This window comes from Entelurus aequoreus, linkage group LG13 (assembly GCF_033978785.1).
Source record: "Entelurus aequoreus isolate RoL-2023_Sb linkage group LG13, RoL_Eaeq_v1.1, whole genome shotgun sequence".
NCBI lineage: Eukaryota > Metazoa > Chordata > Actinopteri > Syngnathiformes > Syngnathidae > Entelurus > Entelurus aequoreus.
The window spans coordinates 57,098,149-57,125,277 of record NC_084743.1 but is presented as its reverse complement, the minus strand read 5'-3'; the positions used below and the strand labels follow the sequence as shown (position 1 = coordinate 57,125,277).

Genomic DNA, 27,129 nt, shown 5'->3' with positions numbered 1-27,129 from the left:
TATCATTTTGTATTTGATTCCTTTGTATTTATTTAACTTTTTAGTAAAATAACTGTGACTTAATATTGTCTGTTTATTTGCATGGTATCAGTATAGAAATATAGTAAACCACTCCTCCATATGTCATCAGCCTGATTTGTATAAACTACCTTGAACTGTGAAATGCGGTGGAAACACAAACCACACACTTATACAGAAACCTAAAAAAATAAAATCATAAATACAAAGTTCAAATCCCAGCCGATTCATACCAAAGACTATAAAAATGGGACCCATAACCTCCCTGCTTGGCACTCAGCAACAAAGGGTTGGAGTTGGGGGTTAAATCACCAAAATGATTCCCGGGCGCGGCGCCGCTGCTGCCCACTGCTCCCCAAGGGGATGGGTCAAATGCAGAGGACAAATTTCACCACATCTAGTGTGTGTGTGACAATCATTGGTACTTTAATCTTTAATCTTTAAATAAAAATAATAATAATTTTATGCACAATTGTGCATTTGAAAAATGGTATGTGTATGTGTGTATGTGTGTATGTGTATACATATATATATATATATATATATATATATATATACTGTATATATATATATATATATATATATACTGTATATGCATAGGTATATATTGGTAAATGCATGTATTTACATGCTTAACAATAAATGTGATCAAGTACTAGGATTTTGACAGAGACTCTAGAGTCCTTTCTTGTGTTTCTTTATCTGAAGATTGATTTCTTGTTTTTGTTTATTCTTTTCTCTATTTGACATGTACAAAGTGAATGTGGGAAGGGTAGGCATAATATAGCTTCAGCCTATACCTTTTTGGTCAGGAAATGTAAAATGTAAATGTATCTGCTACGCACTGATGACCAAATAAAAAACATTGCATTGAATTGCTTGCGAGACCAGAGGTTCCAGGACCCAAAAGTTCCTGAAAAAGGGCCTACTGTGTGAATATGGGGCAGCTATTATAATTGTTATACATCTTTATGCTCCTTTTCATTCAGGTTTTTTTAAAGACTTATTTTAAAGTTATGTTGATGGTTTTTGACCTTCAATGAATAATACATAATAAATGCAATAAAAAACATTATTGTGCCATTACTGACTCGTGATTAAAGTGTTTATCAAAATAAAAATTAAGATAGGTTTCTCATGATCACACATCCTTGGAATTTAATAATAGTTTCCTGTATTTTGTATTATTTTCCAGTCTACTGCCCTTATTTTTCCACTTACTGTTGTAGGTCCCAAGCACAATTTTATTTGAAGGTCCTCCCCATTACACATTTTTTCATTCTTTTTAATTTAACCTTTTTTTTTATACTTTTTTTAGTCACTTTGAATTTAATTTGATGCATGTTTTGTACTGAGACAAATTCATGGTAAATAAAATGGTAAATATTTACATTGTTTTACAGCAAAATAAAAATATTTACATAAAAAAATATGACTTTATCAACCTAATAACAACTTCAACCGGGATTCATACACAGTGTCGACTGCTTTGTAAGGCAAGCACTTGGTAAAATGTGCCGTTACATTCTTATCAGTGTCAAAGCAGGAAGCGGCTAGGAATATTTGTGCGGTAAAATTTCATAAGGAGCATCCAATTCCATGACATTTTTTACTTCTTCACGCAATACGGGGACCCCCACTGGTCACCAGTTCCCTTTTGGTTCAGTGCTGTTTTTGCTCACCTGTTTCCTAATTGCCAATCAAACGACACAGCTGCACCTGGTTGTCAATCAGGAAGCTTCTTATGCCAGCCCTGTCTTTTGGGGAAAAAAAAGACTTGGTGAAAATTCCAAAAGTGTGTAAAATGAAGTGGCAGGAATGTTTAGGATAAACACACTTACTGTAATTGAACACTAACATCATGCTCAAATGTTCTAATCGTATTCATTACTAAAAACAGGTATTTTTAAGTGCAAAGAATTGTGCAGGCACATTCACTGTTTTAAGCAAATAATATATATATATATATATATATATATATATATATATATATATATATATATATATATATATATATATATATATATATATAGATATATATATATATATATATATATATATATATATATATATATATATATATATATATATATATATAGATATATATAGATATATATATATATATATATACCTTTTTTTTTTTTTTTTTTTTTTTTTTACAGTTTAGTGTCCTTAAAGTGACAATGTAAACATCTAGTGTTCAACTTTATATAATTTTCAAAAATGCTGATTGTCAGAAAAGAAAAGTGTACTGACATTTAAACTTTTAATAATGTGAATACTTTAAACAAATATGTTTAACTTCGCTGGCTTCAAATATATTTTCCAGGTTTATCAAATAGCTTCTCTTTAGGGGTGGGTGATACTACAAATGTTGGTATTGATCCGATACCACAGGGCCAGTGTTGCCAATACCGACTTGAGAATACCTCAATTTTCAATGATTTTGTACTTTTGCCTTTAATTAATTGATTATGATTATGATTGTAATACAACACAGGACCACAATTTGAGTTATGTAAGAAAAATAATATTTAATATTTATTTATATTTATCATCAAATTACCAATATTCTTAAAACCCTCTTGTTCAACCACAGAAAGAGGACTTAGGTCCTTTCGATAATTTCGGCAATGTTCTTGTGATACCTATGGCTCTTGGTGAATCATCTAGGTGAAATTACAAAATTATTTATAATTAATAATTATAACTATAAGCTATTTGTCTTCAAATCTCAGTCAAATGAAAATAATACTATTCGGTAACAGTAGAAGAGAAATTCAAACAAAAATGCAAATAGACGAAGTAGACATTGAAAGGGTGAAATAAATCAAATTTTTGGGTGTAATAGATGATAAAAAGAATTGAAACTTGCATATTAGCAAAATACAACACAAGGTGGCAAGGAATATTTCTATAATGAACAAAGCAACAAAATGTTTTGGACCAAAAATCACTGCATAGTTATTGTGTAGAAATATGGGCGGTACTGCATCAAAAACCGACATCAGTGTGTAAAGGATATCACCACATGGGCTCAGGAACACTTCAGAAAACCATTGTCAGTAACTACAGTTTGTCGCTACTTCTGTAAGTGCAAGTTAAAACTCTACTATGCAAAGCGAAAGCCATTTATCAACAACACCCCGAAACACCGCCGGCTTCGCTGGGCCCGAGCTCATTTAAGATGGACTGATGCAAAGTGGAAAAGTGTTCTGTGGTCTGACGAGTCCACATTTCAAAGTGTTTTTGGAAACTGTGGATGTCGTGTCCTCCGGACCAAAGTGGAAAAGAACCATGCAGACTGTTTTAGGTGCAAAGTTCAAAAGCCAGCATCTGTGATGGTATGGGGGTGTATTAGTGCCTAAGACATGGGTAACTTACACATCAGTGAAGGCACTATTAATGCTGGAAGGTACATACAGGTTTTGGAGCAACATATGTTGCCATCCAAGCAACGTCTTTTTCACGGACGCCCCTGCTTATTTCAGCAAGACAATGCCTAGCCACATTGTGCACGTGTTACAACAGCGAGGCTTCGTAGTAAAAGAGTGCGGGTGCTAGACCGGCCTGCCTGTAGTCCAGACCTGTCTCCCATTGAAAAGGTGTGGCGCATTTTGCAGCGTAAAATACGACAACAGAGTCCCCGGACGGTTGAACAACTTAAGCTGTACATCAAGCAAGAATGGGAAAGAAGTCCACCTGAAAAGCTTAGAAAATTGGTCTCCTCAGTTCCCAAACATTTACTGAGTGTTGTTAAAAGGAAAGGCCATGTAACACAGTGATAAAAAAAGCCATTAAATTCTACGTTAATGATTATTTGCAAAAACAAATTAAGTTTCTCAGTTCAAACATAAAATATCTTGTTTTTGCAGTCTATTCAATTGAATACAAGGATTTGCAAATCATTGTATTCTGTTTTCATTTACGATTTACAGAAACTGCCAACTTCACTGGTTTTGGGTTTTGTACAAAATGACTATCGAGGCAAGCCGCTACAACTGCTAAAATAAGCGGCGATATTTATGTGATTCTATAATTCATTTTGTCAAACTGAGAGTTTAACAATGGAATTGCACTTCTTTTGAAATAATGATTATTGCATTATAATTATGTCTGTGCCTCTCACCTGGATAATGGCGACCCGCCCTCCTCAGACCGTTGGTCAACATATTCATGCGCGTGGGCCATATGTAGGTGTTTTGCCAGAAAGGAGGTAATGCCACTGAAAAACCCAACAACATTTTCCTGTAATACCATGCATCGTCCCTAAAAAGGTGTCAGAAAAGGATTCTTGTAATATTAGAATAAATGTTGGTATCAGGGTATCCTTATTTTAATATTGAGCAGTTCAGGGTTGCAGGAAACTAGAACCGATCCTAACTAAATCCAGGTACCACAAGGCCAATGTTTAAGGTGCAAACCCAACTGATGGCATCATCACGCAGGTAACTGTGCAAAGTGATGTCATCAAGTAAAATAAATAATGTCATCATCATATAAAAGGTGATGTCCCAAAGCACCCCGAAACACACATGAAAGACCAACACTGCTTTTATTCCTTTGACCACATAGCTGTGTTGGCATGTGTTGAATCCAGAGAGCTGTGTCTGTAGTGTGATGAATACAAAGTCTACGCATCACAACTTGAGGTGCCACACATCATTCCGATTCACAAACAGGAAAAACGAGCTCGGCCGTCAGAAGAGTTTGTAGTAAGATACCAAGTAAGACACCAAGGGAACAAACAGTAAGTAGTTGTAGTAAACATGGGTCATTGCAGCGTTATTTCATGATATTTTAATGTATATCTGTTGGATTATTCCCCACAAAACTCCCGAAAAATTGTTCCTAAATGTCGATTTTTGGGAGAATTATAAAACCAAACTGGAGTGTTCAGGTCATTTTTTTTGTCCAAAGATCCACAATCATTTCCAGCATTCCACAAACAAAAAATAGACTTGTATGAAAACAATATTTTCAATAATAATTCAATAGTCTTGTGGTTAAAAACTGCACCCATGGGTGAGCGCTGAAAAGTAAAACTGTTAGATCATAAAAACAATAATAAAAACAAATCTGAATAATCACACTTTTTGGAAAGTTGATTAATCAAGCATAATTTTTAAATACATTTTGAAAAAAAAATCCCAATTTTTTGACACAATTATGTCCAAACCTTTTAAAAATATTTCGCTTGAATGCACGTCATTTATCTGCTGAAAATTTCATAACAGTTTTATGTAAAGTACCGTCCGGGCTTATTTTGAAGCTGTCAATCAACTTTGCAGTCGGATTGTACAGTATACCGGTACAAGTATAGTAGGGGTGTGGGAAAAAAATCGATTCGAATTCAAATCGCCATTCTCACGTTGTACGATTCAGTATCGATTCTCATTTTTCAAAAATCAATTTTTATTTTTTGTATTTTTTATTTTTTTTAATCAATCCAACAAAACAATACACATCAATACCATAACAATGCAATCCAATTCCAAAACCAAACCCGACCCAGCAACACTCAGAACTGCAATAAACAGAGCAATTGAGAGGAGACACAAACGCGACACAGAACGATCCAAAAGTAGTGAAACAAAAATGAATATTATCAACAACAGTATCAATATTAGTAACAATTTCAACGTCGCAGTGATTAAAAATCCCTCATTGACATCATCATTAGACATTTAAAAAAAAAAAGTAAAATAAAAATCGAACAATAGTGTCACAGTGGCTTACACTTGCATCGCATCTCATAAACTTGACAACACACTGTGTCCAATATTTTCACAAAGATAAAATAAGTCATATTTTTGGTTCATTTAGTAGTTAAAACAAAATTACATTATTGCAATCAGTTGATAAAACATTGTCCTTTACAATTATAAAAGCTTTTTACAAAAATCTACTACTCTGCTTGCATGTCAGCAGACAGGGGTAGATCCTGCTGAAATCCTATGTATTGAATGAATAGAGAATCGCGTTGAATCGAAAAAAATCGATTTATAATCAAATCGTGACCCCAAGAATCGATATTGAATCGAATCGTGGGACACCCAAAGATTCGCAGCCCTATATAGTATAGTATCGCGGTACTAATAAATCAAAAACGGTACTATACTCTGTTTGAAAAGTACCGGTTCACCACATTTTATTTTTTTGTACATAGCATGACGGCGCGTCGTCGTCACGTCGTGTCATTGCTGGTTTTACAAGCAGAGGAGCATGTTCGGCAGTGCACAATCACAGAGTACTTACAAGCAGACACAGTGTGTAGACAGAAAAGTGAGAACAGACGCATTTTGGCTTGAAAACTAACGATAAAGGTGACGCTCTAACACTGAAACGCCCACAAGAAGAGGTGTTTTAAAACATGGCGAGCTAGTTAGCGGCTAATGTCAATCTGCAATCGGCAGTGTTTTAGCTACTTCTAAATCACTAATCCTCGCCTCCAAGGCGACACATAAAGTACGTTTTTTACAAGTATCATCCCTGCAGGACGAGGAATAACTAAACATGCTTCACTACACACCGCAGGAGGATACAATAGCTCACCGGCGTCACAATGTAAACAAATGCCATGGGTGGATCTACACCTGTCATCGACTGTAATGATACCAAGTACAAGAGCGTATCTAGTCGATACTACTATGATTACATCGATACTTTTTATCCTCACAAAATCTTTTTTCTTATAAATTCATATTATATTCATAAACTCAGGATACATGTCCCTGGACACATGGGAACTTAAATTATGACCAATGTATGATCCTGTACTTACTTGGTATGGGATTGATACCTACATTTGTGGTATCATCCAAAACTAATGTAAAGTATCCAAACAACAGAAGAATAAGTGTTTATTAAATTTTAACAGAAGTGTAGATAGAACATTATGAAATGGAAAATAACCAGATATTAACTGTAAATGAACAAGTAGATTAATAATCAGTTTTTACAGCTTGTCCCTCCTTATTTTGACAAAATTATAGAATGGGGAATGACACAATATGTTACTGCATACGTCAGCAGATAAATTAGGAGCCTTTGTTCGCCTACTTACTACTGAAAGACAAGTTGTCTAGTATGTTCACTATTTTATTTAAAGACACAATTGTTCTTAGATTGCAATTTTATTTTTGTATTTATTTTTTTTCATTTATTTATTTATTTCAGGCAATGACATAAAAAAGTACAAAGTTGAACACACATAATATAAATTAATATAGTGCAAAAGGTAATGTATAGTATGTAATTCATGATTGTCCAGTTTTGCCTGAAAGGGAGTGGGAAGAAGATAAATTATTTAATCCCACCCCCAGTTCTCCAATAATTACCCTAAGATTTTATATTAAAATAAAGCCAATAATGCAATTTTTTTGTGGTGCCCTTTATTTAGAAAATCAAAAAGTATCAAAATACATTTTGGTACTGGTACGTTAAAGTCCGAAAAATACTGTCCATACAAATTGTCTGTGTTAAGTATTTGAAGTCTTAAAGGTGAACTGCACTTTTTCTGGAATTTTGCCAATTGTTCACAATCATTATGAGAGACAAGACAAAATGCTTCATTTACGTTCCGTAACCTGTATAATAACCAAGCTGTAGCAACATTGTTATTGTAAGAGCAAACACAGAGGAACTCTTTTGCTAGCGTAGTAACGCATCGCATGTTACGTACGGTATTAGCCGTGAGCTAGCTTTTTCGTCAACAGTTGAATGGCTTTTGAGTTAGTAATGCACAACTCAATGCGATAAGACACCACATATGTACTGACTGAAAAACCTGAACAATTATATTACAGTATCTGTAAAGTAGGAATGTCCGATAATGGCTTTTTGCTGATATCTGATATTCCGATATTGTCCAACTCTTTAATTACTGATACCGATATCAACCGATACCGATATCAACCGATATATACAGTCGTGGAATTAACACATTATTATGCCTAATAAGTACAACCAGGTATGGTGAAGATAAGGTACTTTTTAAAAAAAAATTATAAAATAAAATAAGATAAATAAATTAAAAACATTTTCTTGAATAAAAAAGAAAGTAAAACAATATAAAAACAGTTACATAGAAGCTAGTAATGAATGCAAATGAGTAAAATTAACTGTTAAAGGTTAGTACTATTAGTGGACCAGCAGCACGCACAATCATGTGTGCTTACGGACTGTATTCCTTGCATACTGTATTGATACATATTGATATATAATGTAGGAACCAGAATATTAATAACAGAAAGAAACAACCCTTTTGTGTGAGTGAGTGTGAATGAGTGTAAATGGGGAAGGAAGGTTTTTTGGGTTGGTGCACTAATTGTAAGTGTATCTTGTGTTTTTTATGTTGATTTAATAAAAAAAAAAACAAACAAACAAAAAAAAAACCCCGATAATAAAAAAAACGATACCGATAATTTCCGATATTACATTTTAACGCATTTATCGGGCCGATATTATCGGACATCTCTACTGTAAAGTATTTGCCCACATTTCATGTTTTTTTTGTACATAGCTAGCTCAACAGTGTATGCACTTCAGTTGCACGGTGATGTGCTGCGTGTATCATGATTCATATCATAGTGACTTACTCGATGGACAGTTGTGCGTTTGGTCAAGCTGGTTGGGGAAGTTTTTTCAGTTGATTTTTGGTAAGCACACCATTTATGTCAGTATAGCTTGGCTCCAAGATCCACATTTACTGCGTCAAGTCACGTCGACCTCACTCTCGGCTTCCCTTCTGCTCCAACGTTTCAGCTTCTCTCCGTGCCCGCTTTTACAACCAGTAGTTCATCCTCCGTACATTCAGCTTCAAAAATATTAGGTTGTGGAGGGGTGAAAATCTCTTGTCATTCAGGAGGAGCTCAAAGTAAAGTTAAGTGTCACACACACACACTAGGTGTGCAGCAGCGGTGCCGCGCCCGGGAATCATTTTGGTGATTTAACCCCCAATTCCAACCCTTGATGCTGAGTGCCAAGCAGGGAGGTAATGGCTCCCATTTTTTTTATAGTCTTTGGTATGCCGTTGCTCCTTCATATCGAGAGGAGCCAGATGAGGTGGGTCGGGCATCTGGTCAGAATAACCCCCTGGGGAGGAGTTGAGGGTGCGTCCGATCGGTAAGAGATCACGGGGAAGACACAGGACACGTTGGGGAGACTATGTCTCCCCGCCGGCCTGGGAACGCCTCGGGATCCCCCGGGAGGAGCTGGACGAAGTGGCTGGGGAGAGGGAAGTCTGGGTTTCTCTGCTTAGGCTGGTACCCCCGCTAACCCGACTTCGGATCAACGATAGGCAAAATTCCCCAAAAAAGTGCAGTTCCCCTTTAACATCCAATGAAACTTCATCAAATTGGACCACGTTCTGGCAACAATCGATAGTTATGTTTTTTCTTTTCACAGAGCTATGGACCTGTCACGTTTCACCTCGAAATGTCTACCTCAAAATTCTGCTCAAGCTGCTGGGCCAAGGTACACCACTAATCCTCAGACAGTCAGCAACCAGAGCAGAGCTTTTAACGGTTTTATTCCCATACAAAACTGTTACATGCAATCGAGTTCAATGGTGGCTACTTCCAGCATGCACTTTGTACCAATGAATCATCAGAATGTGCAACCACGTGCTCAGAACACAGAGATACTTCCCCAAATCTACAACCAGGTGTGTTGACAGCAGATCGGGTCCCAATTGGGTACCATTTGCAAAAGTAAAGTCTTGCATTTATGGTGCATTCCATTTGTTCTGGGGAGCTGGAATTTCCGAGTTGATAATCGGAATTTTAACTGGAACACCCCTCAAGGTCGGATTTCCCACTCGGAAAGTCGGAGCATTCTCACCGCCCTCGAGTTGGTTTTAAAGATGGCTGCTTTGAATGTAAACAATATATACACTTCTATAATAATAGTTCTTAGCACTTCTGATTCGTTTTTGTCGCACTAAATCAGCTAAATACAATCTATTATTGGACATTCATACACTATATTGCCAAAAGTATTTGGCCACCTGATGTCAAGTGCCATCCCATTTTTTAACCCATAGGGTTCAATATGATGTGGGTCCACCTTTTGCAGTTATTACAGCTTCAACTCTTCTGGGAAGGCTGTCAACAAGGTTGCGGAGTGTGTTTATAGGAATTTTCCACCATTCTTCCAAAAGCGCATTGATGAGGTCACAGAAGGCCTGGCTCTCAGTCTCCGTTCTAATTCATCCCAAATGTGTTCTATCGGGTTCAGGTCAGGACTCTGTGCAGGCCAGTCAAGTTCATCCACACCAGACTCTGTCATCCATGTCTTTATGGACTTTTATGCACAGGTGGCTTCCTATGACAGTTCCACGCTGGAAATCACTGAGCTCCAGAGAGCGGCCCATTCTTTCACAAATGTTTGTGGAAACAGTATCCGTGCCTTAGTGCTTGATTTTATACACCTGTGGCCGGGAAAAGTAAATAGGACACCTGATTCTGATCATTTGGATGGGTGGCCAAATACTTTTGGAAATATAGTGTATATGGTGTAAACTACATTAATGTAATGTGTTTAATACAGGGGTGTCAAACGTAAGGTTTTATCCGGCCCGCCTGAGGAGTTTGCTAAGTATTAAAAAAAAACTGCATTTTTTTTTTTTAATGAAATAAACTGCTGTTCTAAATATGTCCACTGGATGTCACAATAGTAATTATGTTAGGACGAGCAAGAGGTACAAAGTAAAGCGTGGCTGTGGCTCCTCTCCCTCGACCCAAATGAAACTTAAAACCTGACGTAGAGTTATTTGGCACCCTTACTCCCCCATAATGTCTGTGACAAAAACGTGAAAACTTAACCCTTTCGAATAGTTTTTACCTCCGTTTCTTACGGCTTCAGTTTTTTGATTGATTGAAACTTTTATTAGTAGATTGCAATGTTCAGTACATATTCCGTACAATTGACCACTAAATGGTAACACCCGAATAAGTTGTTCAACTTGTTTAAGTCGGGGTCCACGTAAATCAATTCATGGTACAAATATATACTATCATCATAATACAGTCATCACACAAGTTAATCATCAGAGTATATACATTGCATTATTTACATTATTTACAATCCGGGGGATGGGATGAGGAGGGTTTGGTTGATATCAGCACTTCAGTCAATAACAATTGCATCATCAGAGAAATGGGCATTGAAACAGTGTAGGTCTGACTTGGTAGGATATGTACAGAGAACATAGTGAGTTCAGATAGCATAAGAACAAGTATATACATTAGAAATACATTTGATTATTTACATTTGGTTATTTACAATCCGGGGAGGTGGGATGTGGAGGGGGGAGGGTGTAAATCAAGGGTTGAAGTTGCCTGGAGGTGTTGTTTAAGTGCGGTTTTGAAGGAGGATAGAGATGCCCTTTCTTTTACACCTGTTGGGAGTGCATTCCATATTGATGTGGCATAGAAGGAGAATGAGCTAAGACCTTTGTTGGATCGGAATCTGGGTTTAACGTGGATTGATACACTACCGTTCAAAAGTTTGGGGTCACATTGAAATGTCCTTATTTTTGAAAGAAAAGCACTGTACTTTTCAATGAAGATAACTTTAAACTAGTCTTAACTTTAAAGAAATACACTCTATACATTGCTAATGTGGTAAATGACTATTCTAGCTGCAAATGTCTGGTTTTTGGTGCAATATCTACATAGGTGTATAGAGGCCCATTTCCAGCAACTATCACTCTAGTGTTCTAATGGTACAATGTGTTTGCTCATTGGCTCAGAAGGCTAATTGATGATCAGAAAACCCTTGTGCAATCATGTTCACACATCTGAAAACAGTTTAGCTCGTTACAGAAGCTACACAACTGACCTTCCTTTGAGCAGATTGAGTTTCTGGAGCATCACATTTGTGGGGTCAATTAAACGCTCAAAATGGCCAGAAAAAGAGAACTTTCATCTGAAACTCGACAGTCTATTCTTGTTCTTAGAAATGAAGGCTATTCCACAAAATTGTTTGGGTGACCCCAAAATTTTGAACGGTAGTGTATGTGGACATGACAAAGGAGGTATTTGATGCCTCGAAGAGTTTACATGTCGTATTTTTTGTTCAATCCCAGAAAGACTGTGACTTAAATTTTAATCCTGGCTTTGTAGATACACTGAGATGAAGTCTAAACCCATTGTGTTTTTGAAACTGCACCTATTTCCTCAGAATTTTCAACAAACTTGAAGTGTTTTGTCCAGAGGATTATTTATGATTTGTACATTTTCATAATGTGCTTGTTCTATTTTTGGTCAAAGTAAAACAAAGAAAACAACCTGGAATTGTCTTTATTTTTAAATTACCATGCCATGATTTTACCATTCCGACCCACTTGGGAATAGATTTTCCTGAAGCTAAAATGAGTTTGACACCCCTGGTTTAATACGTTCTACATTGCTAGCAATACCGGCTCTTTTTCCTCTTCATCCACGTGTTTGAAGGTTGCAGAAAGAATGCAATTCATCCAGTAAATTGTTTATATTCAGACAAGGCAAGCACAAAAATAGTTTTCGAGGATGTGGCTATTCTGATTTCCCACCTTGTAACTGGAATGCTCTTAACTCGGCTTTCATGTCGTTCTTAGCTGGGACTCCTAATTTCTAAGGTAAATGGAGCGCACCATTTGAAGAATGCCGCGCTGTGTTGAATGTGTTCATTAAACTGTACTGCCTCCATGTGGTAAAACTTTTGTATTTAACATTCTATTCAAGGCAAACTTTGTACCAGAGGTGACGCTGCCCAATGGCATGAACATGCGTCCTGTTGGATTACTGTAAGTAATGCTTCCATAGTCACATACCACACAACACATTTAGGCTGAATCAGAATTCTCCCTTTTACCCCTTCCCCTTTGTCTTAACCCTTTCCTTTGGCCTTAAGAGTCTAGTGCAGTGGTTCTTTACCTTGTTGGAGGTACTGAACCCCACCAGTTTCATATGCGCATTCACCGAACCCTTTAGTGAAAAATAAAATGTTATTTTTTTTCAAACTCAAGACAAAGTTATGTTTTTGGTAACACTTTAGTATGGGGAACATATTCTAAGTAACAAAGACTTAATTTAGAGTTATTTGGAAACTAGGGGAACATATCTAAGTAATAAAGACTTAATTTAGAGTTATTTGTTAGGGTCAGGGTTAGAGGGTTAGGGTTATGATAAGGCCATGCCGAATAAGGCATTAATAAGTACTTAATAATGACTAGTTAAGAGCCAATATGTTACTAATTTGCATGTTAATAAGCAACTAATTAATGGTGAATATGTTCCCCATACTAAAGTGTTACCATGTTTTTTTTACTGGTGCATAAAATGAACCGTGCATGAACATCACATCTCTCGTTTATGTTTTACTTGGTAAACACTTAAACGCAACATTTTTACTATTGATGTACTTAATAGACATTTGAACGCAACAATCTCCTTAATGTTTTACTTGGTAAACACTTGAACACAACATTCTTACTTTTAATGTACTTAGTAGACATTTGAACGCAACATTCTCGTTTATGTTTTACTTGGTAAACATTTGAACACAACATTCTTACTTTTAATGTACTTAGTAGACATTTGAATGCAACACTATTATTTTACTTGGTAAACACTTGAACACACCATCCTTATTATTGATGTACTTAGTAGAAATTTGAACGCAACACTTCCACTATTATTTTACTTGGTAAACACTTGAACACAACATTCTTACTATTGATGTACTTAGTAGATATTTGAACGCAACACTCTCGTTTATGTTTTACTTGGTAAACACTTGAACGCAACATTTTTACTATTGATGTACTTAATAGACATTTGAATGCAACAATCTCGTTAATGTTTTAATGTTTAAACAACAAAACCAACACAGTGCATAAACTCACAACAAATTACACACCTGCAAACCAGTCAGCTGTTGCCGTATCCGTAATACGCCGATAGGGAGAAGTTTGTATTTACACGATGAGTCAGGTGTGTTTTGACCTCGGCCGAACCCCTGAGCCCGACTCACCGAACCCCTAGGGTTCGATCGAACCCAGGTTAAGAACCACAGGTCTAGTGCCATGGCGAAGTGTTGAAAATAAGAAATTCGGACGTCGCTCGAGTCTCACTGCGTCATCAACCCTTGCCGTTTGCCGGCAGTTGACGTAAAGCAGATGCGACAGTTTGTTTACTTTCTGGATGTTCGTCTTTGCTAGGGCTCTTTTCTTTCGTCTGTCTTTAACGTAAAGACATACTTTTTTGTTGTCGTTTCTGAAGCGGATCAGTTGACGCGTGTCCCCGTAGAAAAAAATGCATCCGATAGTTATGCTTACCGTATTTTTCGGACTTCAAGGCGCACTTTTATAAAATCCTTTCATTTTCTCAAAACTCGACAGTGCGCCTTATAACCCGGTGCGCCTAAAGGACAGAATAATTTTGGTTGTGCTTACCGACCTTGAAGATATTTTATTTGGTGCATGGTGAAATGATAAGTGTGACCAGTAGATAGCAGTCACATAAGAGATACGTGTAGACTGCAATATGACTCAAGTAAACAAAACCAAAATTTGATATGTTCTATTGAAAATATAGAAAATTTTACACAGCACTCAAAAATCTATCAAAATGTTTCAGTACGACTTTGGTAAGCTATGAAGCCACACCGCTTGATGGATTGTACTGTGCTTCAACATACGAGTATTAATATGGTGTGTGTATAAGGTAAGATATTATCTGACGTTTTGTTTCGTAATATTATGCAAAAGCAACTTTTCTTACCTTCTGGTACCTGCTGATCTGTATTTGGGATCTGCATAAGTCCTGAAAATGTGCGCGCTTCCGCCATTGTAGTCCGTACCGACACCATAGTCGATAAGCTTCTTCTTTTTCTAATGTAGTGTAAAGTTCTTACTGTCTGTACACTCGCCACAAAAGCGTTAAAACATACCGGTGCAGTGAGTTAACATTATTCACCCAAGGAACTTTAGTTATTAGAGAGTTCCGGTCGGACAATTTGTTGTTATTGCACTAGTGAGCCACGGATGAGGAGATGCTGCTCCATTATTGATTGAAGTAAAGTCTGAATGTCATTAAAACAGTTAGCTCCATCCTTTGACAGTTCTTCCACACCCGTCCTTGCACGCTACACCGCTATAACAAAGATGACGGAGAAAAGACGCTGCCGAAGGGGAGCCACGTAAATAAGACCGCCCACTGTCAGAAAGCCGCTTGAAGATGATCAGTAAAACATAATCTATCCAACATTTTGACCAAAGAACCACCATTCCATGTTATGTACACCACAAGGGAGTGTTTTACATTTAGAAAAATTTTTTAAAATATATAACCTCTTTAATGCGCCCTATAATCCGGTGCGCCTTTTGTATGAAAATAGACCTGACTAGACCCGCTCATCGGCAGTGCGCCCTATGGTTCCGGAAAATACGGTATATCATCATCGGCGGTCACTCGAACAAGTATGACGATCCTCCTGGTAGGGGTGTATCCCCTTATGGAGGATGCCTGTGCGTGACTTAGTTTAACGTGGGGAGACTGGTGCACAGACAGTCACCACACGATCCTTGACAGAATCAGGTCAGGGTCCAGTAGCATGGAGTCCAAGACGACTGGGGACCCTTTTCTGATGCAGCCTTCTTCCGCCATCGCAGCCGTTGTGGTAGTTCTTAAATCTAGCGTCTTCCGCCTGCTCCGCCGTTGAGGTCTTCACCGTATCCCTGGCTAGGGGGCAGTCAGGTACTAGGCCTTTGCCAAGGGCCACCTGGGGTAACAGTCGTAAAGGGGTTAACCTCCTAGTGCCCTAAGACCCCATAGATGAGCCTCCACTGCCGGATGCACTTTACGTGTTTCCAGACACAAACCGATGTAGTGTACAGGCTTTTCACATGTTACATTACTGATTAGGCAGATATGAAAAACTGGCAATGCAGTATTTAGAAGCAATGACCTAGGATAGCTTTAAACGCAATGATAGCTTGCTGTCACGAGCGGTTAAAACACACAATAAACAATTGAAAACGTGAATATATACATAAACAGATAACCAATATTTACGTGCAGTAGCAAAGGATGAACATCTGAACAAAACCATGATTGTCATCATTATGAAAATCAATAATTAAGCGTATTACTTACATTAGTAGGCTCCTCTCTGTTTGTTTTATGTCATCGTTTTTAGAAGGCAGAGTTTAAAGCGGGAAAGTTCTCCTCTAGGGAGGTCCCCCGGGCTCACTTTGTTTATAAGGTCTTTGGTGAACAATGCTAACAACACGGCGTAATACATATAACACATAAATGCAATTTAATTTAGACATAAACATATATAGCATATGCACATTTTTTTTACTTCAATTTTTAAATTGGGCTTAAACTCCTTACTTGGTCATGGTGCTGCTATATGCTTAAAATTGCTCTTTGACTCATTGGCACATTTCCACATTGGCCCTTGGAGGCAAAGTGTTTGAGAACACCTGATCTAGAGGAAGTAAACGTCCTAACAAGGATTGCATTGGTTAACAAGCGGAAGTATCATTATCGTACGAACAGGGCCGATGTTGTCCCCCATTTCGGAACATCCTCCCGACACAATCGCTGTACACGAAGGACCCCAGCTACTTAACTCCCTCCCACAAAGGGAGGATTTGGATTCAATGTTCTAAAATTTGACTGTAGTCCAATCAGATTACCCCAAATTAAATCGTCGAATAGTCAACTATTCTAAGACACAGTATAGATTGTATTTAATGGTAAATGTCAGGCAAAAATTGCATTTTGTTGAGTGTAAATGAGCTTTAAAAACGACACTTTTCTTATCTAATGAGTCTGTCTGCTATTTAGGAACGGAGAGTTGTTGTACAAAGTTACAGCTCCCAACTACACTGCCCCTCTTCCACCCACCATCCCCAGGATTAAGTAAGATATTTTTTCGTATATTTTGGTGGCTGACAATTTTTTTTTTTGTCAAACGCCAAATTGTTAAAATAAATTGTCTCTTAAAGGGGCTGTTTGCAACTTGCTAAAAGTTGATAAACCAAAAAATATACAGCAAGAACACCACATTAGCATTTGTGGTTTACCAGAACATACATATATTTTCAGTGTCTATATTTGTGCTAATTTTATTGAATAATTTCAACAGAAGCAACTGACAATTTGTAGAAATATACATTAAATTATAGCTAACGTAAGCTAGCTAAACTATGCTAACAGCACACAAAGCTAATGTGTTTTGTAGGGGCAGAGATTAGAAACCAAAAGCCGTATAAGGGCGGGATATCATGCTTACAACACATTAGAAAGTTAGCGCCCTCTAAGCATGCGCATAAAGCTTGTAAACAGTCCTTTTAATAATGCTAGTTGGTTGAAGTCACTCTGTTTGTACTCTTTCAAAATATCACTACAACAACTGCGACGGTTACTGTTACTTTAAAATTCACATACCCATGTGTCCGTTTTTTTCCCCTTGAATTTTAGGAAGAAAAACCGAAAAGTGGACGAAACGTATGTCAAGAAACCACCGAATGCATTTATGTTGTTCATGAAGGAGCATCGGCAAGCGGTGAAGCACCATTCTCACTTACGAAACAGTGCAGATATTAACAAAATCCTTGGGAGAATGGTAAGTGTGACAACTCTAGTCAACCTTTTTCAATGCCATAGTATTGTCCTTGATGGCAGTTTGCCCAGCAAAAAGTTCATAACACAAAATGACTGTCTTTAAATACAAATGCATTACCGTATTTTTCGGAGTATAAGTCGCTCCGGAGTATAAGTCGCACCGGCCGAAAATGCACAATAAAGAAGGAAAAAAACATATATAAGTCGCAATTTATTTGATAAAACCCAACACCAAGAATAGACATTTGAAAGGCTATTTAAAATAAATAAAGAATAGTGAACAACAGGCTAAATAAGTGTACGTTATATGACGCATTAAATAACCAACTGAGAACGTGCCTGGTATGTTAACGTAACATATTATGGTAAGAGTCATTCAAATAACTATAACATATAGAACATGCTATACGTTTACCAAACAATCTGTCACTCCTAATCGCTAAATCCCATGAAATCTTATACGTCTAGTCTCTTACGTGAATGAGCTAAATATTATTATTTGATATTTTACGGTAATGTGTTAATACTTTCACACATAAGTCGCTCCTGAGTATAAGTCGCACCCCCGGCCAAACTATGAAAAAAACTGCGACTTGTAGTCCGAAAAATACGGTACACTTGCATCACATTTTAGTTGGATGCATTTACTGTATATCTGTTCTACAGTATGTATGACACACCAATGGTCTTTGACAAGACATATCATCAATGGTAGTTATTTTTATATGCCTCCTTTCCATTTAACTTTTTTACTTCACAAAAGTAACTGTTTTCAATGAAAATCATTATGTTACTTGCAATAACAAACAAACTATATATTTGACATGTATTTTACATGCTTAAAATTTACAAGAAGGTTGCACGATATACAAAACCCAAAGCCAATGAAGTTGGCACGTTGTGTAATTCGTAAATAGAAACAGAATACAATGATTTGCAAATCCCTTTCAACTTATATTCATTGCTGGTTAAACGAGCAGAGTCCCATGTTAGGCAACGCACCGAGTACTAACAAGCAGAAACAGTGTGGAGATTGAAAAGGGAGACCGGACTCCTTTTGGCTTAAAAACTAATGATAACATTGAAGCAATAAACGCTGAAGCGCCGCTCTGCAAGAGGTGCTCAGCTCTTGCTGTTGTTAGCCATTAGCTAGCTAGCGGCTAACGTCCATCAGCAGTCGGTAGTGTTTTAGCTACTTCTAAATCACTTATCCTCTCCACCATGGCAACAAATAAAGTAGTTTTCTTACAAGTATCATCCCTGCAGGACCAGGAATATCAAAATGCACTATATTATTGTACTGTAACTTTTTTGACATGTTATGGTATTTCACATACATGCTGTAGTGGCATTTGCTATCCAAGGAGGAGAAAGCAAAATATTATGACCTCGCCGACAAAGTGAAGCGAATGCACTCCCAGCAACACCCAGACTGGTCTTGGAGACACAATTACGTAAGGACGGCTAATTGCAACACACGCAAACGAGCTGGTAACAGTCTAAAACTGTTTTTATTTTTTTGTAGGGCAAAAAAGAGGACTTTAAACATACAAGGGACACGGAAGCTAACAGTTTGCAGGGTAAGGAAGCGTAAAACTGGAGAAACAGGCATTAAACCGTATATATGCTTAAACAAGCGGAGAAATAAATCAAGCACATTTTGGTTTGTGTAGCTGTGCTGGTGCCCGAACTCGAAGAAAGCGGACAAGTCGAGAGCGACTCAGAGGACGACCCTGACTCCTTGTCCCTGAGTTCAACAGCGGTCCAACTGTCCCTGGAACAGCACATTTCCCAAATATACCTCAAAGAGACGCCAGGCCTCAACGGGAGGACAAGTCACCCGTCACCAAGATCACCCAGACAGTCGTCACAGTCCCGTCCGGACTGCTGACTTCTTGTTGGACTTTAATCTCCTCGTTCTGTCTTGAACTAACCTTGGCAATTTGGGACATTTTTGTCACTTTAAATTATACACACACACACGCCTGTGTTTTAACACTGGTCTATAATTGGAATTCATAGGTTAATTAACAAGCTAGCCAGCGAAAAGTGTCTTGCAGTTTCTTAGATGATTAAACACACCTCGGTAATTCTGTCTCTGTGCTTTCTTTTGGGGGTATCGCTGCAAAATAAGCCACCACAGAGCCAAATAAAGTTGTACCAGACAGTAATAGTCTTGTAGTAAAAAAAGGGAGAATACAGCTGAACAATAGAGTCAAAAAGGCGTAGAGTGAAAAGGTGCCGGACGACTCTGGGTCAGTCTGCATTCTCAGTGAAGGCCTCACATCTGTGGAACTCTTTGCCACGAGTTAAAGTCACAGTCGGATATCAAACATTTCTCCACAAAACTGAAAAAGTGGCGTAAGGAAAATCAGAAGTGTGAGCAATAGAACTGGACGGAACAGGGACAAATGTGGCCAATTATTATTTTTAATGTATTTTTATTTTGTACTTAATCCTTTTGGTGGAGGTGGAGGTGGGGATCTGTAGACCAGCGAATGCTGGGGCCAAATGGGGCCAATTATTATTTTTAATGTATTTTTATTTTGTACTTAATCCTTTTGGTGGAGGTGGAGGTGGGGATCTGTAGACCAGAGAGTTTTAAAGCAAGGATGTCCAGGGTGATGGTATTAAAGGCCGAGCTGTAGTCCACGAAGAACATCCTCACGTAGCTCCCCCTGTTCTCCAGGTGAATCAGTTATCTTCTCTTTTGAAAGACCTTTCATAATACCACATTTTAGAGCTGGTATTATAATACCATAAAGTGAAACCGGGATGTTTTTCCTCTGGTTAGAATCTCGTATATATTATTATTATACCAATGCCTATTTGGACGTTTGTCCACGATTCCGAATCGTCCACGTCCAAATTGCAATGCATCTAAGAATTGATCATTTCCAAGGTTTTTTAAGGTTACATCTGAAATCAAGATTTAATAGAGTTTAAGGCCCGAGTAAACCTCTTCATTTTATAAGTACAAGGTATGTCAAGAAAGTTCCAGGACTCGATTGCCTTATTTGATGTGAGGAGCATCGTCCAACGCAAGATATCGGCTCAAGGCCAGACGATCAACCAGCATGTCTACAAAAATGAGGCGAGAGTTGTGGCAGGGCAAGTTACTTACCTTGACAACGCACACACCATTATACGTCATGGCTAAGAAATACATCGCCTTGCTAGAGCATCCTCCCTACTCACCCGACCTGATCATTTTCAATTTTCCGATTGGAGTACATGGACAAAATCAAGATGGCCGTGATGAGGGAGTCGTTTCCAGTGCATGAGGTGTGGCAGAGAACTCCCAGGAATACATGAGGTGTGGCAGAGAAGACCAGGAAAGTGTGTTGGACTCCAACTTGCAGTTTGAAAAATTGTGACTGAAATCCTGGAACTTTTCTGTCACATTAATTTATTATTATTTTTTTTTTTATGTCCTGCCCAGCTTCTCAGGCAAATCATATAGTAGATGTAGATGCCCATATCGGCTGTTCAGATTTACTTTACAAAAGAGAAGTGTAGGATACTTCTCTTGTTGCCTTATTTGTATTTGACTTTATTAAATGTATTTATATTATCATTTGGTGCAGCCGGGCCGGAGCAGGAGGGGATAGAAAGACAAAAAAAGGAAGACAGAGTGGGGAATTGTGGGGACAAGAGGGGGATTAGACAGAGAGACAAAAACAACAACAGCAAGCACAACAACAACAACAGAGCAACATAAGCAAATACTACATGTACAAATATGATGGCAAAAGTAATAGCAAATAAGCAGTTAGTGAATATAAAAAATAATACAGAAATGACAATGAGCATTATTACACTAAAAATGAAGCAATATGAATACCAATAGAAATAGCGCTATTGATAATAAACAATACCAATACTTTACCTTTATTATCAACAATACAATTGTTCAAATGCAACAATACATATATGTAATGATAGCTTGAGATACGAAATAATGCAGAAAAATGGAGGGGAAGAAAGAGAAGCAACCTACATTAACCTTGTAGATTGTTATAGTAACAATAGGTTAAGCTTTGTCCGTGTGCCATGTGTTATACCCAGTTTACCCTAGGGCAACAACGTTAATATGTTTGATGAAACGTGATTATGTACATGAGTGTATGTGTGCATATGTACTTGTATATGTACAGCATGTGTATATGTGTGCTTGTACAGTGAATGTATATGTACAGTATGTATACGTGTGTGTTTGTACAGTGAATGTATATGTATAGTATGTGTACGTGTGTGTTTGTACAGTGAATGTATATCTACAGCATGTGTATACAGTATGTGTGTTTGTACAGTGAATGTATATGTACAGTATGTGTATATGTATGTTTGTACAGTGAATGTATATGTACAGTATGTGTATATGTATGTTTGTACAGTGAATGTATATGTACAGTATGTGTATACAGTATGTTTGTATAATGAGTGTGCGTGTGGATTCCAGAAAAGGACTAGGAAGAAGCAGAGCCTGTTTGATCCTACCCCTTTTCGTTTCATAGAAATTTCACAGCACATTTGTTTGTATACAACCAAAAATTCAAATAGGTAAATAAATACACATTAGTAAATATATAAGAAACAACTGATCTACAACTAATGAGATGAATGAGATAATCTCATTTATCGAAGGTTGATAATGTTTATCAGGCTTCTTGTACTCTAAACACTTAGATTTTGAAAAGTTTGTTAAATTGGATCATGTTAGTTATTTGTTTGACTTCTTTGCTTAATCCATTCCATAATTTAATTTTACGTACTGATATACCATATTTTTTGTACTGTAAGGCGGACTTAAAATCCTTTCATTTTCTCAAAACTCGACAGTGCGCCTTAATGTACAGAATCATTTTGGTTGTGCTTACCAACCTTGAAGCTATTTTATTTGGTACATGGTGAAATGATAAGTGTGACCAGTAGATGGCAGTCATACATAAGAGATACGTCTGGACTGCAATATGATGGCAGTCACACATAAGCGATACGTGTAGACTGCAATATGACTCAAGTAAACAACACCAACATTGTATATGTTCCGTGGAAAATATAGAACATTACACACGGCGCTCAAAAATCTATCAAAATGTTTTAGTACGACTTGTGATCTGATTAGCTATCGCAAATGTCTATCAACTGTCTATCCGGCAGAATTCATACAGCTCTGGCAACAAGCTAGCTGAATTCTGATTGGATAAAAGCTCTAACGTAAAAACAAGCAACACTGGAGCCTAATAAGACATGAGGAAAATATAATGAATACTTTATGGAAAGTAGATTAAAATTTACTTTTATTAATCTATGATCATGATTTATGTTAGGCCAGCAGAGAAGGCCTTGCTGGCCCTAACGGCACACCACTGCAAACACGCAAATTGGCCTTGAATGCATTCACTGCACTTATCATGTGGGACAGGTGCTTGTTTTCCCCCTGAATTTCAGTGTTGAGAGCTTTCAGATTTGAGGTTAAATCCATCAAAAACCCAAGGTCGAGCAGCCATGAATCATTGGACAGTTCTTTGTGCTCCTCATTCCTCGTTGACAGAAACTTCTTTATTTCTGGCATCAAATCCACAAATCTCTGAAGCACTTTGCCAGGACCCGGCCAGCGAACATCAGCATTGAGAATTAGGTCACTATAAGTAGCGTCAAGCTCATCCATTAATGCCATAGATCAGGGGTCCCCAAACTACGGCCCGCGGGCCAGATCCGGCCAGCCAGCGACCAAAATCCGGCCCGCGGGAAATCCAAAGTTAAAAAAAATATACATATATTTTTTTTATTATTATTTTTTAAATCTGTCCTTTCTAATCCAATTTCTACGGCTTGTTACTCTCTGTGTCTCCTACATAGGTGGATTAATGACCGGGCCTACCGGGCCCAGGCCCAGGGGGCCAGAGGCCCCAAGGGGCCAGGCCAACTTGGCCCCGCGGCCGCGACCCAAGCAAAACTACTTTTGCAAAAATAATAATCTTAAGCCCCAAGGGGCCAGGCCAACTTGGCCCCGCGGCCATGATCCATAGAGGGTAAGAGGCCCCAAGGGGCCAGGTCAACTTGGCCCCGCGGCCGCGACCCACAGAGGGCCAGAGGCCCCAAGGGGCCAGGCCAACATGGCCCCGCGGCCATGATCCATAGACGGTCAGAGGCCCCAAGGGGCCAGGCCAACTTGGCCCCGCGGCCACGATCCATAGAGGGTCAGAGGCCCCAGGGGGCCAGGTCAACTTGGCCCCGCGGCCACGATCCATAGACGGTCAGAGGCCCCAAGGGGCCAGGCCAACTTGGCCCCGCGGCCACGACCCACAGAAGGCCAGAGGCCCCAAAGGGCCAGGCCAACTTGGCCCCGCGGCCGCGAGCCACAGAAGGCCAGAGGCCCCAAGGGGCCAGGTCAACTTGGCCCCGCGGCCACGATCCATAGAGGGTAAGAGGCCCCAAGGGGCCAGGTCAACTTGGCCCCGCGGCCGCGACCCACAGAGGGCCTGAGGTCCTAAGGGGTCAGGCCAACTTGGCCCCGCGGCCATGATCCATAGAGGGCCAGAGGCCCCGAGGGGTCAGGCCAACTTGGCCCCGATCCATAGAGGGTCAGAGGCCCCAAGGGGCCAGGCCAACTTGGCCCCGCGGCCACGACCCACAGAGGCCCCAAGGGGCCAGGCAAAATTGGCCCCGCGGCCATGATCCACAGAGGGCCAGAGGCTCTCAATCATTATTATCAAAGCTAATTCTCAAATTGGATGGATCACACAACCTCACTCACATATTCTTTATCAATTATTAAAGGTTGTTTCTGAATTTTGATCACAGAACTTAATGCAAATATTCTTGATTGATTGACAAAGCTCATTCTCAAATTTTGATTACACAACCTTACTCTGACAAATTATCATTATCAAAAAGCTCTATCTCGAATTTGGATCACAGAATCTCACTCAAGTATTCTTAGCTGTGCCCCTCCCCCATCAAGTCTTTCATAAACCGGTCTGTTCTTTTAGAATCTCCTCATTTGGTATTTTGAACTCGTGAGAGACTGCTCAAAATTTGGTTTCCTTTCCCTCAGTTCAGACTCAGAGATAATTTGAAATCATTCAACAAGAAGTTTAACGCGCGCACACACACACACACACACACTTGAGTTGAGCATTACTTGGAAATTCTTATATTTTCCATTTTGCTGTTATTATCAGCATCTTCCCATTTTGTCCTTTTCTGTCGAGAAAGTTTACAGTCTGACATTTGTCACTGCTGTCAGTTAATAACTTTTTGGTCTTTGACCCATTTTGTCATTTTCTCGATTCGATCGTCACTGACCACTCTCTCCTGTCTGGCAGACATCGTTGCTGCCATCATAGCTAGCAAGCTGCCTGCAGCGGGTCATCCCTATGTTCCCCGTCCCTATGTTACCCGGGTCCTATGTTCCCCTCTACCGGGGAACTAAGGACCCTTTTTAAAAAAAAGGGTTCTATGTTCCCCGCTGCGGGGAACGTACAACACTTTTTCCAGAAAAGGGTTCTATGTTCCCCGCTGCTTCCAATGCGCGACTAAGTAAGACGCACGCAGACACGCATGACAGAGACGCGTTTAAGTTGTCGAAGGAAGGAAGTTCGCGTTTGAGTTGCTCTATCTGCTGCCGCACGCCCTGTGACAGGTTAGGTTTAGGGATGGTTTTGGTCAGGGCACAATTTCGCCAAAAAAGTGCTCCACAACGCCCTGTGACAGGTTAGGTTTAGGGATAGTTTTGGTCAGGGCACAATTTCGCCAAAAAAAAGTGCTCCACAACGCCCTGTGACAGGTTAGGTTTAGGGATGGTTTTGGTCAGGGCACAATTTCGCAATTTCGCCAGATACAATGCAGGGCACATAGGACCCTTTTTTAGAAAAAGGGTCCTAAGTTCCCCGGTCGCATACAAAGACCCAGGAACAACCGGGGAACATAGGACCCGGGGAACATAGGACCCGGGGAACATAGGCACGCTCCCGCCTGCAGATAGCAACATTTTGGTGTCCTTTGGGAAAATATTTAGAAAGAAGACAAAAGTACACACAGTTGTACAACTATTATCTTTATGATCTTTTTTTTGTTAGTTTCTCTGTTACTGTGTGTGGCCAATTAAGCGACTTTTGGCCATACCTGGCTGGTGACATTTAGCGACTTTCTGGTTGATGTTAAGATTAATAATAGCAACAGTTCTCTTCATCTTAATGCAATTTATTGTGTCTGTCTCTCCACATTTTGCCATTAGGTACTTTGAGCTCTTGTTGGTCAGTCACTCTAAGGTACATTGTTGCTGCCATCATAGCTAGCAAGCTGCCTGCAGATAGCGACATTTTGGTGTCCTTTGAGAAATATTAAGAAAGAAGACAAAAGTACAAGACATTGTACGATTACTATCTTTTTAAAATTATTTGCTTCACTGTGTGATTGACCGACTTTGCCGCTAGATTTCGCGTCTTTTGGCCATACCTGGCTAGCGACTAAAAACATCATTTAGCGACTTTTTGGTTGTGAAGATAAGTGGTAAAAGCAGATCTTCCTGTTGGTCTTCCCACATTTTGCCATTTGGTACTTTGCACTCTTCTTGGTCACTCCAAGGCATTTGTCCCTGCCTTCAGCTAGTCACTTGGCTCTTTTGGAATATATTTCACTGTAATTGGCTCTCTCTCTCTCTTTCTCCTCAGTACAAATCAGCCTGTTCCCTTGCCATTCATCACTGACCACTCTGCTCTCCTGTCTGTCAGACATTATTGCTGCTTGCAGATAGCTTGGGGTCCTTAGAGAAAATATCAGAAGAGAAAAGTACACAATTATCTTAATTATCTTTTTTATTCAGTCAGTCCTTCAGTGAGTCCCAGTGTGTTGGCGATTAAGCAACGTTGGCATTCAATTAGCGACTTTTGGCCATACATGGCTGGCGACTCAAAAAACTAGAAAAAAAGTACAAAAAGTTGTACAATTAATATCTTTATTATCCTTAATTCCCCTGAATCCTAGAGTGTGTTGCAATTAAGCAACTTTGCTGCTAGGTTTAGCGACTCTTGTTTTGGGCATACCTGGCTAGCGACTACAAACATTATTCAGCAACTTTTTGGCTGTTAAGATTAACGTTAATAAATTAAATCCTAATACAATTTATTGTGTTGGTCTCGCCATCTTGCTATTAGGTACTTTGAATTCTTGTTGGTCTCTGCTAAGGTATCTGGCTGTTGTCTTTGCCTTCAGTTAGTCACTTGGCTCTGGAATATATTTAACTGTACTTGGCTCTCTCTTTCTCCTCAGTACAAATCAGTCTGTTCCCTTGCCATTTAGACATTTTCTTGATTGGATCATCACTGACCACTCTGCTCTCCTGCTGTCTATCAGACATTGTTGCTCCCATCATAGCTAGCAAGCTGCCTTGGTGTCCTTTGTGAAAATATTTAGATAGAAGACTAAAGTGCACAAAGGTGTACAATTATTATCTTTTCAAAATATTTGTTTCACTGTC

General features: G+C 38.8%; 1 protein-coding gene across 1 annotated transcript; it reads left to right on the top strand.

Moving 5' to 3' along the window:
- Positions 1-4,729: 4,729 nt before the first annotated feature.
- LOC133663916 (transcription factor 7-like 1-A) lies at positions 4,730-19,644 on the top strand. The gene is made up of 9 exons (XM_062068645.1): positions 4,730-4,768; positions 9,427-9,495; positions 9,583-9,685; positions 12,747-12,808; positions 16,863-16,937; positions 17,499-17,643; positions 18,989-19,096; positions 19,168-19,222; positions 19,316-19,644. The coding sequence occupies exons 2-9, from the start codon at positions 9,431-9,433 to the stop codon at positions 19,531-19,533; spliced, it is 831 nt and encodes a 276-aa protein (XP_061924629.1). The 5' UTR covers positions 4,730-4,768; positions 9,427-9,430; the 3' UTR covers positions 19,534-19,644.
- The last annotated feature ends 7,485 nt before the right edge of the window (positions 19,645-27,129 follow it).